Raw genomic sequence first — 15,711 nt, forward strand, 5'->3', positions numbered from 1 at the left:
TATATCTGAATCCCTATTTTTTTTTAAGATTTTATATATTTGAGAAAGAGAACACAAGCTGGGGGGAGAGGTAAAGGGAGAGGGAGAAGCAGGACCCCTGCTGAGCAGGGAGACCAATGCTGGGCTTGATCCCAGGAATCTGAAATCATGACCTGAGCTAATGCTTAACCGACTGAGCCACCCAGGTGCCCCTGAATCCCTGTTACTTTAACCTGAATCTTGAACTGTAGGAAATGAATTGAACTTAACAATTTTGAAGATTTCAATACTGTATATCCTTAATGTAGATTTTTGTCCTGACATTGATATTTGCCAACAGAATTATGTAAATATATATCCTTAATAGAAACTCTGGATAAAGGCTTTATGTAAAGCATGTATTTCTTAGTTTCATATTAATAATTATCTTTCACCTTTCGGAAGTAGTAATACTTGTTTTTTATCTTCAGATACAGGTATCTCCATTTTTACAACAAATGTTCATGCCTCTCCTTCATGCAATTTTTGAGGTATTGCTCCGACCAGCAGAAGAAAATGACCAGTCTGCTGCTTTAGAGAAGCAAATGTTGCGAAGGAGTTACTTTGCTTTCCTGCAAACAGTCACAGGCAGTGGAATGAGTGAAGTCATAGCAAATCAAGGTGGGGGTGCTGAGATTATCTGCTTGAGGCCTTGTCACAGTTGTATGTCAATATGAGCAAGAGCTAGTTGAAGTAAATATCATACTTTTAAAGTGGTTGTATATTTCTCCCTGGGTTGGCAGTTCATCATTACCAAGGTGGGAATCCATTTCACGTAGAGGGTCTTAAAATTAATTTGTATTTAGTTCCCATTTTCCCAGGGCAGTATTCTTTAATTGATTCTTTAGTGGTATAAATAGCATGGTGGCAGCTTGCCAGCATTGACCTGACAGTTGAGAACAAAATCGAGAACTGAAAAATGGATCCTCGATTCTATGGTTGACTAATCTTCAATAAAGCGGGAAAGAATATCCAATGGAAAAGAGTATCTTCAACAAATAGTGTTAAAGGACACAGAGAACACAGGCAGCAACCTCTTTGACCTCTGGCGCAGCAACTTCTTTACTAGAAATGTCACCACAGGCAGGGGAAACAAAAGCAGAAATGAACTATTGGGACTTTATCAAGATAAAAAGCTGCACAGCAAAGGAAACAAAACTAAAAGCCTATGGAACGGAAGGATATTTTCAAATGACATAAGTGATAAAGGATTAGTATTCAAAATCTACAAAGAACTTATAAACTCAACCCCCAAAAAAACAAATAACCAAATTAAGAAATAGGCAGAAGACATGAAGAAACACTTTTAGTTCTAAAAAGGACTAGCCAGATGGCTAACAGACACATGAAAAGATGCTCAACATCACTCATCATCAGGGAAATGCAAATCAAAAGCAGCTGAGATATCTCACACCTGTCAGAATGGCTAAAATTAACACAAGAAACGTGTTGGCAAGAATGTGGAGAAAAGGGAACCCTCTTGCACTATTAGTGGAATGCAGACTGGCGCAGCCACTCTAGAAAAACAGTATGGAGGTTCCTCAAAAATTCAAAAATAGAACTACCCTATGATCCAGAAATTGCACTAGCAGGTATTTACCAAAAGGATTCATGCACCAATGATATTTATAGCAGCATTAACAACAGTAGCCAAACTATGGAAAGAGCCCAAATGTACATCAACTGATGAATGGATAAAAAAGATTAGTTACCCATCAAAAAGAATGAAATCTTGCTGTTTGCAACAACATGGATGGAGCTACAGTATGTTATACTAAGTGAAAAGAAAGACAAATACTATATGATCTCACTCATGCGGAATTTAAGAAATAAAACAGATGAACATATGGGAAGCAGGAAAAGGAAAAAAAGAGAGAAGCTCTAAGAGACTCAGTGATAGAGAAGAAACACGGTTGGTGGTGGGAGTTGGGTGGTGGATGTGCTAGATGAGTGATGGGTATTTAGGAGGGCACTTGTTGGTATGAGCACTGGGTGTTGTATGTAAGTGATAAATCACTGAATTCTACTCCAGAAACATTCCACTGTATGTTAACTACCTAAAATCTAAATTAAAAATAGTAATAAAAGAATTTAAAAATACAGGTTAATTAACTTATCCAAAAATAAAAATTAAAAATCATGAAATGAGTTGCCTTTGGGTTGCCTTTCTAGGTCTTATTAAATTTAAATTCAGGGTGCCTGGGTGGTACAGTTGGTTAAGTGTCAGACTCTTGGTTTTGGCACAGGTCATGATCTCAGGATTGTGAGATCCATATTGGGCTCCTGGCTCAGCAGGGGTCTCCTGGAAGATTCTCTCCCTCTGCCCCTTCCCCCCACTCACATGCTCTCTCCCTCACATGCTCTCTCCCTCGCATGTGCTCATGCGCGCATGCACTCCCTCAAATCTTTAAATTCAAATTGTTATTTCTCTTCAGGTGCAGAGAATGTAGAACGAGTGTTGGTTACTGTTATCCAAGGAGCAGTCGAATATCCAGATCCGATTGCACAGAAAACATGTTTTATCATCCTTTCCAAGTTGGTAGAACTGTGGGGTAAGAGGATTTAAAAACATTAAAAAAAACTTGATTCCAACCTGTTTCCTAAGACCCTTAGAAAGGAAAAATGGAATCCCTAGCTCTAACGTAGATAGGAGCTCGGAGTTGACTTCCCCCAATGATAACTAATTGCCTTTTTTTATATACAAGATGAAAATTTGAATTGTCTTGACAGGAGGTAAAGATGGACCAGTGGGATTTGCTGATTTTGTTTATAAGCACATTGTCCCAGCATGTTTCCTAGCACCTTTAAAACAAACCTTTGATCTGGCTGATGCACAAACAGTGTTGGTAAGCACCCAGGAATCTTTGTTTACCTTGTGTACATCGTGTGTATTCTAACTCACAGTTTCTTTAAGGCCAGGTTGACCATGTTAATTTCATTGCCGTTATTTTTCTTTTTTTTTCTTTTTTTTTTTTTTTTAAGATTTTATTTACTTATTCATGACAGAGAGAGAGAGAGGCAGAGACACAGGCAGAGGGAGAAGCAGGCTCCATGCAGGGAGCCCAATGCAGGACTTGATCCTGGGGTCACACCCTGAGCCGAAGGCAGATGCTTAACCATTGAGCCACACAGGGATCCCTATTTTTCTTTTAATTAATTTCACATTGGGATTCATTTTTAAAAGATTGATGATACCTTCTGGACCTTTTGTGGATTCTCACTGAATCCTGATATTAAAATTTAATTTATAAAATCCAGCTCCTTTAACAGCCTCCAACTCCTCTTTTTTAGGACCATGAAAAGGGTACATGATACAAACACTCTTTACAACTTGATTTGAGTTACTAGTTTTCTACTATTTTCATTATAAACCTTGGTGCTTAATGGCTTTTTCCTAACCATTAAGAGTAACTTTCTCTTGCTTGGATGATAGTTTCCCTAGATCTCATTTTCAGAATACTCCTGTCAAGCACTGCCCTCTACTCATTTCCCCAAAGCCTAGTAAAAGCTTTATAATTTCATATTCTGCAGTAAGACAGCGTTTTTAAATTTTTTTCCTTTTTCTACCAACCCACTTATTTCATAGACCTGTCACTGTCCTTCCTCTGTCCTTGTTTGGCAGTAATTGTTAATAGGCAGTGGCCACGGAAATAAAAGTGGGATCAGTAACCAAAAATGAAGTGTATTAAAATTCTCACACTTGTTTTTCATAGGCTTTATCTGAGTGTGCAGTGACTTTGAAAACAATTCATCTCAAACGGGTAAGCTTTGCGCTCCATGCCCCTTCACTTTCGTCTTACATGTAGATTTGTTAGTGGTTTTAATCGTGTTTGACTTGTTGCTATACCTTTTGAAAAAGTTGAGTTCTTTTTTTTGAATGTGAGGAAGGAGTTGAATGCAGATAGTAGTATCTATTACTGCCCTTTATGTTTTGGATTACAGGAAGTTTATAATGTATGTCTGTTTTGGTTTGACAATGTGAAAAATCATAAAAAGATCCACATTTCATGACTTAGTTGGCTCTTCACAGCTGGGTTTCTCAGTCTTAGTATTGCAAATGGTTAGAGTGCTTCACAACTTTAGCATGTTTTGTTAATCATTTGTAAAATTGTAAGTGAATCTGGGCTGAATCCAGCTGGTGAGTTGTTTGCCTTGTACAGTATTCTTTAATAACATGAATTGATTGTTAACTTTAAGATTTTATTTATTTATCCATGAGATACATAGAGGCAGAGACATAGGCAGAGGGAGAAGCAGGCCCCGTGCAGGGAACCCGATGTGGTGCTTGATCCCAGGACCCCGGGGTCATGACCTGAGCCAAAGGCAGATGCTCAACCAGTGAGCCACCTGGGTGCCCCTGATTGCCAGCATTTAAAAATCAGGTACTAGGCCACCTGGCTAGCTCTATCAGTGGATTATGCAACTCTTGACTTCAGGATTGTGAGTTTGAGCCCCACTTTGGTCATGGAGCTTACTTAATAATAGAATTTTAAAAATAAAAAATCAGGTCCTTTTTTTAAAAATAAAAACTCCTATCTCCAATTTCGCTCAAAGCTAGGATGCCAACACAGGACTGGACATTCCCACATAGCAGCTCCCCCACCCCTCAGAAAAATATTCACCTGTCTCCATTCAGTCCACTCCCTCATTTGAACTTGAGTTTTTGATTCTTCTAATACAGGTTTGAAGGATTTTCATTTCTGCAGCATTTTCTATGCCTACTATGCTAGGATAAAGAGTATATGTGGACTGCGGGGGCAGCAGAGGAGCTGTATAAAGATGAATTAGGTTTAAAAGTCTCCCAATATTTTTTGGACTTGGAATCAGGAAAGTAAATATATAAATAACTCTCAGTTAAGTACTTGAATAGGGGTAAATTAATACATCTATATTAAGTGTAATATTGTGAGACTAAAGGTGAACAAGCAATTTTGCCTATCACAGTAATCGAAGAAAGCCATAGGAAAGAAGTGGTTTTGTTTTTGGTTTTGGTTTTGTTTTTTTAAAGATTTTATGAGAGACACAGAAAGAGAGAGGCAGAGACACAGGCAGAGGGAGAAGCAGGCTCCATACAGGGAGCCCGACGTGGGCCTCGATCCTGGGTCTCCAGGATCACGCCCTGGACTGAAGGCAGCGCTAAACTGCTGAGCCACTGGGGCTGCCCTGTTTTTGTTTTTTTGATAGGCCTCAGGACACATGTAAATTGATTGGACTGACAAGAGGGGGGGCTGTCATTCTGGCAAAGTTAAGCAGGTATATGAAGACAGAGCAGACATTGCCTTGTGGATTTGATAGAAAATAATAGAAATACCTGTTTAGCTAAAGTATGGAGATAGAATTAATAGCTAGAAAGTAAAATAGGATTAGGTAGTTAGCCTTGTGTTATATATGAAAAGTTGAGAAGTCCATAGGCACTAGGGTTGTAATTTGAGATAGCTTGGAAGCATGTTCAGAGAGCTTTGGAATATGGCTCTGAAGCAATTAGAACTAAATACTGATTTTGGAGTCCACAAGGTAAAGTGGTAGGAATGAATGAGAATTTCTAAGACCAGGATACAAAGAAATCTGGCTAAAGCAAGAGTCAAGAAAAAGCTAGAAATAGAACCAGAGGTATGAATACTAAGAGAAGAGTCAAAACAGAGAATGCTAGAAAGTCACAGCGAGGGGTGCCTGGCTGGCTTAGTTGGTAAGTGCATGTGGCTCTTGATCTTGGGGTCGTCAGTTTAAGCTCCATGATGGGCATTGGGCTTACTTTAAAAAAGAGAGAGAGAGGGATCCCTGGGTGGCTCAGCGGTTTGGCGCCCAGGGCATGATCCTGGGATCGAGTGCTGCGTCAGGCTCCTGGTATGGGGCCTGCTTCTCCCTCTGCCTGTGTCTCTGCCTCTCTCTCTCTCTCTCTCTCTATCATGAATAAATAAATAAATCTTTAAAAAAAAAATAGAGAGGGAAAGGTGAGAAGTTATACTTTAAATAAAAACTTGGATTTTGCAGCAAAAGGCAGCAAAAAAAAAAAAAAAACCAGTGAGAAAGGAATGTAGAAGCAATCTTGAGAAACTTTCACAAACAGTGCATTGTTGGGATCCCTGGATGGCGCAGCGGTTTGGCGCCTGCCTTTGGCCCAGGGCGCGATCCTAGAGACCCGGTATCGAATCCCACATCGGGCTCCCGGTGCATGGAGCCTGCTTCTCCCTCTGCCTGTGTCTCTGCCTCTCTCTCTCTCTCTCTCTCTCTCTCTCTGTGACTATCATAAATAAACAAACAAAAAAAAAAAAAACAGTGCATTGTTAGCTTCTCTGAATTAGGAAGAGCTTTCCTTTGAAAGGTCATTAAATTATGCCATAGGTCCAGTGAGTTAGAGGACCAGGAGTCAGTGTAGAGAAAGAAACAAAAAAATTCTTTGATTCAGAAGTATATTAAACAGGAGCACCTGGGTGGCTCAGCAGTTGAGCGTCTGCCTTTGGCTCAGGTTGTGATCCTGGGGTCCTGGGATCAAGTCCCACTTTGGGGTCCCCATGGAGAGCCTTCTCCCTCTTCCTGTGTCTCTGCTTCTCTTTCTGTGTTTCTCATAAATAAATAAAATCTTTTAAAATATATATATATATTAAACAGGAAATGCAAGTGTTAAGGCGGGGAGAAGTGCATTGAGGAGAGATGGGTTTTTTTTCTTTTGTGATTTCACAACTGTTACTTCCAGTTAGACTAGGTTTGGAGTTATCAACATATTAAAATCTTTAAATCAGATTCAGGTTTGAAAGTGAGAATACCTTGTGCATTTGTGAGCGCGCAGAGGTCACCCTTTCAAACACGTTGCTATAGGAAAACCATTTTCAGATTGTATCCTAAGTTCCTTTGTAGCTTCTGTGAAGGGATAGGGGTTTGGGATTCATTTGTAGAATTCTTCTGCCTTCCCTCCACTAAGTTTGCCCAAAAAAAAAAACAAAACAAAACAAAAAAACAAAAAAAACCCGCACTATTATCACTTTTAGGAAGATGGCAGAGAAAACCCAGAGAAAAACCTGGGTTTAGAAATCAGGTGACCTGCTTTTCAGTACAAATGTAATCAACAGCAGACTGGGCGAATCACCTCATCTTTCTGTCTTGATTTCCTCATTTGGCTGCTTAATTCCTATTCCCTGATGGCTGAACAGGAAAAAGGGAGGTGTACTTGTATTGCTATTATCTCTTAACATATCATTTTGTTCATCCTCACTTGTATTTTAGTTTCTCAGGATGGTTACAACCCTACCCTTGCCCAAAGGTTTCCCCTCATGCACCCGCAGATACCATATAATCCACCCTGTGGTAGATTGAACAGGAGCACCTCTGTTTGCTGTCTTCTTTCAGTGCTTTGAAGACTCTGGCATTGTTACTTCCTTGATTTAGAACATTTGTTTAATCTTCACTGTATAATGCTAATAAGTAAGATTAACATGTAGTGCATGCTCCGCACTATTCTAAAAGTTTTATATTTCTTAACTCATCCACTCCTTAAAATAACTCCATTTTTCAGATGGGGAAACCGAGGCTCAGGCTAAGTAACGTGCTCAAGTTACCAGAAATTTGCCAAAGTCAGGCCTTAAACCAAAGCAGTCTGGCTCCAAACAATATTCTTAATCACAATACCATACTGTTTAAAGTGTACATGTGTCATTCTAATCTCTTTTTATGCATTATTAATATTAAGAAAATGTCAGTTATAATTATCTTTTAATTTCCAGGGCCCAGAATGTGTTCAGTATCTTCAACAAGAATACCTGCCTTCCTTACAAGTAGCTCCAGAAATAATTCAGGTAAAAGCTCAGAGTAGATATTTCTCTTAATTTTAGTTAAAGAAATATGACTTGTAATTCTATCTTAATTTTGAGTCAAGAAAGTAAAACTGCATTCAACTTGATGTTTTACTATATATAAGATAACAGGAGTTCAAACTTCAGGGGTATATGAAATTGAATGGGAGAAAATGGTATTTTCATTTTCACTAACCTTTAACCAAAAGTTTATTTTTTTATTTTTTTTTTCAAAAGTTTAATTTCCTACCATTGTGTAGGTGACAAATCACAAAACATTCGCATTGCCTGTGACGTTGTCACCAGTGGAAATCAGAAGTGTTTTTGTGTTTTATTAGTTGTTCCAGGGGTCTCACAAACTATATTTCAAAATATTGAAATTATAAGCTATTAAGATATATCACTGGACCTTGTTATCTGAGTCAGTAAATCTTACTACTCTACCACATGTTTTTGATAACCATAAGTCATTTTTGGGGGGAAGATTTTACCTATTTATTCATGAGAGACATGGGGCGGGGGGTGCAGAGACACAGGCAGAAGGAGAAGCAGGCTTCCCTTCCCGCAAGGAGCCCGATGTGGGACTCAATCCTGGGACTCCAGGATCACGCCCTGAGCCCAAGGCAGACGCTCAACCGCTGAGCCACCTCAGGTGTCCCGATAACCATAAGTCATTATAGTTAGTTTCCTTTGTAATCCCATGTATCATAAATTGTAAAAAAACATTCTAGAGAATCCAGTAGGCTCTCCCAGACTGCCAAAGGGCCCCACAACTCACCAACCTATTGTGAAGATTTGTGCTAGATCATTCATTTTACATATGCCAAGCTTATCAATGCTTATTTTTTTAAATCTGAAACTATTGTGAAGTATCTGGAAAGTGATCTTAAATTTTTACCAAATTTCCGAAGTGAGGGATACCTGGGTGGCTCCCTGCATGGAGCCTGCTTTTCCCTCTGCCTATGTCTCTGCTTCTCTCTGTGTCTCTCATGAATAAATAAAATAAAATCTTTAAATAAAAAAATATTAAAAATTGCAAAGTGATTTTTTTTTTAATGGCATTTAGTGATTTTCTTGGCATGAGTTGAGTTATCCTGACTTGTCCAGTAGCACATAGATGTAATTGAGGTATCTAAATTTTTATTACATATCTCTTCAGTAGATGCTAGGAATTGTTTCTTCACCAACAGTATTTTTAAAAAGTTGTTATGATGCTATTTTATGAAAGACATTGAAAAAAAATCAAGTGAAAAACAGGCTCTATCTTGGATAAGAGTGATGTCATTTTTAATGAGTTTTATGATCTCTTTTTTTCATGACCCAGCATCTTTATCTTTAGAGGTATTAATTTTCTCAGCTATAATTTGTTATGTAAGTAAGGTAATGTTTTAATAAAAAAGGTAAATGACTAATTACTCACATGACCTTAATGCTCATCAAAAATAGAAATATACCAGATTGCTAAGTAAAACAAAATTATATCTCTAGCTGATAATTTGATCATAAAAAGAAGCATCCCCAATTTTCCCTTTTTCATATGCCTCTGCCAACAGTGTTTACAGAATTCTATTAGACTAACCTCATTTTCTTTTGGTCAGGCTCTGCTCAGTTACCACTCTTCCAAGATGAATACAGCCTGAGCAGGGTAGTTTTTGTCCCTCTCCCCTTCTCAGGCGTGAGTCAACTTTGTCTAGGAGAGCCATGTTCTTAAAAGTGTCAAAAGCCTATATCTGACAAGTGTTACATGTGAAAAAGCCATAGAACCTTTTTTGATGAGGAACTGTTCTGGTTCACTTTAATAAGTTATCATACTACTGTAGATTTGAAGCAACTTAAATGCCTTTTGACAGATGAAGGAGAAGTAATGCAGTATATACACACAGTGGAATATTATTCTGCCTTAAAGGACATCTGTCACATGCTACATACAACATGAATGAACCTTGAGGGCATTATGCTAAATTAAGTAACCCGGTCACAAAGATTCTATAAATACTGCATAATTCCACTTATATGAAGTATCTAAAGTAGCCCAGCTCTTAGGAACAGAAGTAGAATGGTGGTGGCAAGGGCTTGGGAGGTAGCTTTACAAGATAAAAAGTTCTAGAGATCTGTTGCACAATAGTATGCATATAGTTAATGCTGATGTACTGTACATATAGAACTGATGGTTAAAATAGTTATGTATCTTTTTTAAATCACAATTTTAGAAAGAAAACTGGATTTGAATTACAGTGAATTTAATACTTTTGATTCATTCTCCTTCTTTCCTCCTGCCCCCCCCCCCCCCCCCCCAGGAGTTTTGTCAAGCGCTTCAGCAGCCTGATGCTAAAGTTTTTAAAAATTACTTAAAGGTAGGTATTTGGAAACCTTACATATCTTCTTACAGTTGGGTAATATTTTAGAGCCTAGAGAGGATACTTATTGTAGATCCTGTGTCATACTGTAATCTTACCAATTATTACTTATTTTGGAATGTCTTCTAAAACCTGCTTCTAAAAATCTATAGTTTTAGTTCTACTTCAGAATCTTGTATAAAGTCACTTTCAACTGAGTTCTTAGAAAAGATCATAAAAAGTGACCTAAGCACACTGTGCATGCTTGAACATATTATGAAAATGTCAGTTTCCTTTTACAGTTTGTGGTGTAATTAAATAGGAACTACAGGACTGAGACAAGAAATAATGTTTAAGAACATGTACCCATATTGACTTGAAAGAAAACTAAAAATATAAAAAGAGAAGTACAAGTTACTTGGCTATATCCTATTTTTGAAACTTTTGAATTATAAAACGGACAGAAAGAATGCTCAGATTCGGCAATCAGGGCTCTTTTTACATTCATAAATTGAGTGAATTTTTTCTTTTAAAGATTTTGAGAGAGGGCACGCAGGGATGGAGTAGAGGGAGAGGAAAAAAGGGCAAAGAATCTGCAGCCGACTCTGCACTAAGTATGGAGTCCGATGCGGGCTCAGTCTCACAACCCTGAGACCATGACCTGAGCCAAAACCAAGAATCAGATACTTTACTCAGGTGCCCCCCCTAATTGGGTGAATTTTTTAATTTTTTAAAAAACTCTCCAAGTTGGCAAGAAGCATCAAATGTGTATTTGGTATTCTTATTTACAATTTACAACCCATGAGGTACAGCTGTCTTGCTCTCACCCAGGTAGTCAGTCATTCATTAATCTGTGATGGCTTTTTATGTAACAGGTACTGTACTAACTGCTGCAAATATCCATATGAGTTACTCTTCCTGCCTACAAAAGACCTCCATCTGAAAATAAAGTTACAGTGTGACAAAATGAGCAACCGCTCTTTGTTTTTATTACTACCTTCATTCAACAAATTTGAGGACAAAACACTATGCCAAATATATTGGTAGCAGGTGACTTAATGAATGACTGCCTGGTCCTTTTGTCCAAGGCATTCAGTAATTTCCTAAGTCTCGGCCTTTGCTGAGGAAATAAATGTGTCATCCTTTGACTTTGGTTCTATAACATCTTCCCTTGTCAGTTTTTTCCCTAGTAATCATTTGTCAGCTTAAACCAATAGGAGTTTGTGAAAAGAATATTGGGAATTACGCTTTATCATTAGGAACCCTCCCCACTCCCGTTTCCCTATAAAAGCAAAGCGCCTTCGGAGGTAACATCTGTTAAATAACTGTGACCGAACTGGGTGAAAGGGCTCACAGAAACTGTAACTCTCTTAAAGGTGTCTGTAACCGCAGATCCAGTGTAGCAGGCTTGTGCTCCAAACATAGTAATTCATCCAGCTGCATTTATAAATAAGTCTTCCTCCAGGTCCCAGCTTTTCAGTGTGAGCATTATCTCCAGGAGAGCACTGTTCTTGGTGGGAGAAGTGAGGTTCCCTCTTTCGTGCCTACTCTCCTTACGTGGAGTGGATCCTTAGATCTTGCAGATTCTCTCCTCCTGTCAGCCTCTCCTCTCTGTCTCCACTGCTGCTACTCCGGTGTGGATTTGTGTCCTCTCACACTGATACCCCTTCCCTTGGGGCCCGGCTGAGCTGTTTGAAAACCCTGAACAGTCCTTTGAAATTCATTCCCCTTATACTCTTCATAAACCTATACCGTTGAATAAAAATAGGTTCATTCAGAATTTTTGTTGTTTTTCATATTCTGATCTCAGACCGCCTTTCTGGTTTCTCTTGCAGGAACAGTCTTTGCTATTCTTGCTGTTCTTCCAAAATTCTGCTTTATTAGCAGCCCTCCTCCTTTAGGAATCCTACCCACTCTGAGGCTTACCTCAAGCAGAGCCTCTTTGTAAGGCTTCGTTTTGCTCACACAGTGATCTTTCTTCTCTTCACTTAGTCAATAGGTTGTTAACTGAACGTCTGATCTCGTAGGCGCTAAGAGTACAGTGATGAATATGGTCCCGAGTGAGTTACTGCCTACCAGTAGTCTTTCGAGTGCTCTCTTAACACGCACCTAACTACGGGGGCACCTGGCTGGCTTCATCTCAGGATATGAGTTCATGCCCCACACTGGGTGCAGAGATTACTTACAAATAAAATCTTTATTAAAACACACACACACACACAAAACATGTACCTAACTGTGGAAGGTAGTGGGCAACACTGGGCCAGTCACCAGCATAAACTCTAGCCTATTCATTCATAGTCTCAAATGTTGAATTGCAAGTATTTTTTTATGATAAAAAAATTAGTAAATTCCTTAAGGGATAACAGGTGCTATCTTTAGCTTTGATTTGTTTCTTCCTCAATATTTAATTTCCCAGTATTAGCTTTGACAGCGTGCCAGTCAGCGAAAGGTAAAGAGCGTGTTTTCCTCTGACCACTTGAATTCTCAGCGCATTAGACTTAATACCATATTTTCACTAGTTGCCCAACTAATGTCAACGTATCTCTAGACTTTCTCAAATTGTCCAGAAAAGAAAGTTCTTGTGCCAGGTGTGGATTTATGAAATATGTGAAATGTTCTAAATATTGATTGTATTTTACAAAAGACTGACTAGCACTTACTGACTTGGAGTCATGCTTCTGGGGAAAGGTGATACCTTCTGACCTCAGTGCTAATTGTACTTTATTTACAGGTATTCTTCCAGAGAGCAAAGCCCTAAGGACTGGATCTCCCTGTGCCTACTTTCTGATCAGGAATTCCAGTTAATTTATAAAGAAGCAGTTTTTGTGTGCCATTCACACTGGTCTTTTAAACATTGCTTTAAGCTTATCGCAGTATATGTATTGGGATTTTTCTGTAAAATGGGTGTAATTTTCTCTGAATACAGGTATGTGACAACAAGAGAAGTTGCTTGCATGCCAGTTCAAATTGTTCTATAGAAAAATGCTGTTAAAAGATACAGCATGGTCATCCTAGTACTTTTTTTTCTTTTTTACTTGAAACATTACAACCTTTATAAAGACCATAGCAGGAAAACAGTGTACTTTTTTTTTAATTGCTAAATATAAAATTTTAATTTTCCTTTATGTGTGCAGTCTTAAAATATGGGGGGAATACAACAAATCAAAATAATTTTTTTGTAGATAGCCATTACGTTTCTTTAAACTGTTTCAATGCCAATGTGTGTTCTACAAAAGAGAATGGTTTCATAAATTAACTGATTTAAGAGTAGGTACCAGTGTTATACACTTTTTATAAAAAAATAAAAATAAATTTTACGTAGCGAAATCTATCAAGTCTTTTTTGGAATTATTATTATAAATACTTTAATCTCCTGTTCTCATGTCTCCCTGATTTCCCATGTAAAGAATTGCACATATAAGCTTATAGATGATTGATTTATGCTCCCAAAAGGTTACATACAACTTAGTTCTCTTAGATTCTTTTTAAAATGTTAAAAAAAAAAAGGCTGTTTCAATCTATTCATAGAATTTAAAATCCAATTTTTCCCTCTTTTATTGGAGTTACTTAGGACGCTATGTGTTGATGTTGCTTACAAGTAGGTGGGCTTTTGTTTACTAGAAGTATTTTCCCCCATTTTTATTCATGACAATGCAAGAAAACAAGAAGAAAAATAATAGTATCACTAACTAGTTTTAGAAAATTAAGAGAGGAGGGATAAACTGAGCAGCAGGATTACTATTACAGTCATTTAAGTTTTTTTTTTTTTTTTTTTTAAGTTTAAATTCTAAAAGCTCAAGATTTTAGGGGAGGGTTTTTAACCCTTGGCCCACGTGGTTCCCTTAAAGTTTTCATGATGGGCTTCAGTGGTCTATAAATTCCCTAAAACTATTCTATTTTTTTTTTTTTTTTAAGATTTTATTTATTCATGACAGAGAGGCAGAGGGAGCAGCAGGCTCCATGCAGGGACGTGGGACTTGATCCCGGGTCTCTGGGATCACACCCTGAGTGAAGGCAGTTGCTTAACCACTGAGCCACCTGGGTGCCCCTAGAGCTTACTTTAAAAAGAATAAATGCTATCTCAAAAAAAAAAAAAAAATGTGGAGGGGGACACTTGGGTGGCTTAGTCAAGTATCCCTACTTTTAATACCAGCTCAGTTCATGATCTCAGGATCATGAGATCAAGTCCCACATTGGGCTCATGCTGAGCGTGGAACCTGCTTAAGATTCTCTTCCCTCACCTGCCCTGCCCCTGCTCACTTGTGAGTACTCTAAATAAATAAATAAATAAATAGTAAAAATAGGTATGTGAAAGCTTGAGTGTTTCATAAACGTTTCATTGGGAAAGATCATTACATCTCATGCAATCGCACTAACTTTTCAGAGTATACTAACAAGTCACAGCATAGTGCTTAGAGCTAAAACAGGTTGCAGATTCAGTGGGTTCAAATAACATTTCTGCCTGTCACTGGTTTTAAGAGGCTTAAGCAAGTTAAATGACTTCTTCATGCCGCAGTTTCCACATCTGTAATATGGGCGAAATAATGGTAGCTACCTCACAACTAAGAATTTAAGCCTGAAGAGCTTATTACTGTACCTGCCCACGAAGGCTTCATAGTAGCTATGGTCACTACAAAATACAGTTCCATAGATGTAAAGGTGACAGCTCCTTTTTGCCTGGCTTTTTGAGGTCTTTCAAAAGATTCGTGTATGTTCAGAGCCAAGAGAAAATGACACGGAAATTAAAGAGTCTGCAGTAGTAAATAAACTTCCATGTCCTGTAGTCACGCATAATTCCCATCTTTCCCTGAAGTTACCCGGAGGGCTTTATTTAGGGAGGACCATAGCAATTAGGAACCCCTGCTTCATCATGAATGACCTTATTTGTACTGTATTTAGTTTCCAAAAACAAGCACCCAAATAACTGTCTCAAGAGTGACTCTTGACAGTTGCGGCCATGGAGGTCAAAGATGGGGATTTGTGTGACTTGACTATGGAACACCAACAAGGGTTTTATGATGCCTGGTCTACTTCTGTGCCTAAGTTTATTTAAAGTCTTGATTGTTCCTTGGTTCACAAGCAGCTCTACCTTTTAAGAAAATACCTGTGGTATTTCAGTGTGCATCTCTTACGTGGTAAATACGTGAGTCAAGGCCTTTGGCTCAGCTAATGACATTTTCTCCCATAAAACTTTTGAGCTGTAGGTCTTCCTGTTGTAAAGGAACCTGGACAGATCTCATTCTTGGCTATTACATACAGGAAAACTGAAACTGGAATTGTAAACAGTATAAACAGATTTGTTGTTACAGTGGTTCCAGTGCTTAAACATTGTTTAAAAGTCTAATAAAGTGACTTCCTTTTGTTCCAACGCATTACTACTGTGGGCTTTTGTTACCGCCACTGTGCACAGGAGGGGAACAGACTTGGGGGGAAGAAGGCCGCCTGGAGTCGGTACTTGGGGAGAGTTGGGACTGCACCCCCAGGTCTGTTCTTAAGCCGTCTGCCGTGGTTTCCTGTTCCGTCCCTGGCTTTCCTGTCGTCCTCCACTGAGAACTCCTCCTCTTCCA

General features: G+C 38.5%; 1 protein-coding gene across 4 annotated transcripts in view; it reads left to right on the forward strand.

Moving 5' to 3' along the window:
* XPOT (exportin for tRNA) overlaps positions 1–13,475 on the forward strand; it is a 41,920-nt gene extending 28,445 nt beyond the window's left edge. For 3 of the 4 annotated variants that reach the window (XM_025476725.3, XM_049115730.1, XM_049115731.1), the window contains 7 exons: positions 450–639; positions 2,454–2,570; positions 2,749–2,864; positions 3,732–3,779; positions 7,737–7,808; positions 10,103–10,159; positions 12,876–13,475. In XM_025476725.3, coding sequence (XP_025332510.1) covers positions 450–639; positions 2,454–2,570; positions 2,749–2,864; positions 3,732–3,779; positions 7,737–7,808; positions 10,103–10,159; positions 12,876–12,902 — 627 coding nt within the window. In that variant the 3' untranslated portion in view covers positions 12,903–13,475. Of the gene's footprint in view, positions 1–449; positions 640–2,453; positions 2,571–2,748; positions 2,865–3,731; positions 3,780–7,736; positions 7,809–10,102; positions 10,160–11,016; positions 11,112–12,875 lie in introns of those variants that run through there. The other variant, XM_025476727.3, reaches the window with a different exon arrangement.
* Positions 13,476–15,711: the final 2,236 nt, after the last annotated feature.

The sequence above is a fragment of the Canis lupus genome, chromosome 10 (assembly GCF_003254725.2).
Source record: "Canis lupus dingo isolate Sandy chromosome 10, ASM325472v2, whole genome shotgun sequence".
Taxonomy (NCBI): Eukaryota; Metazoa; Chordata; class Mammalia; order Carnivora; family Canidae; genus Canis; species Canis lupus.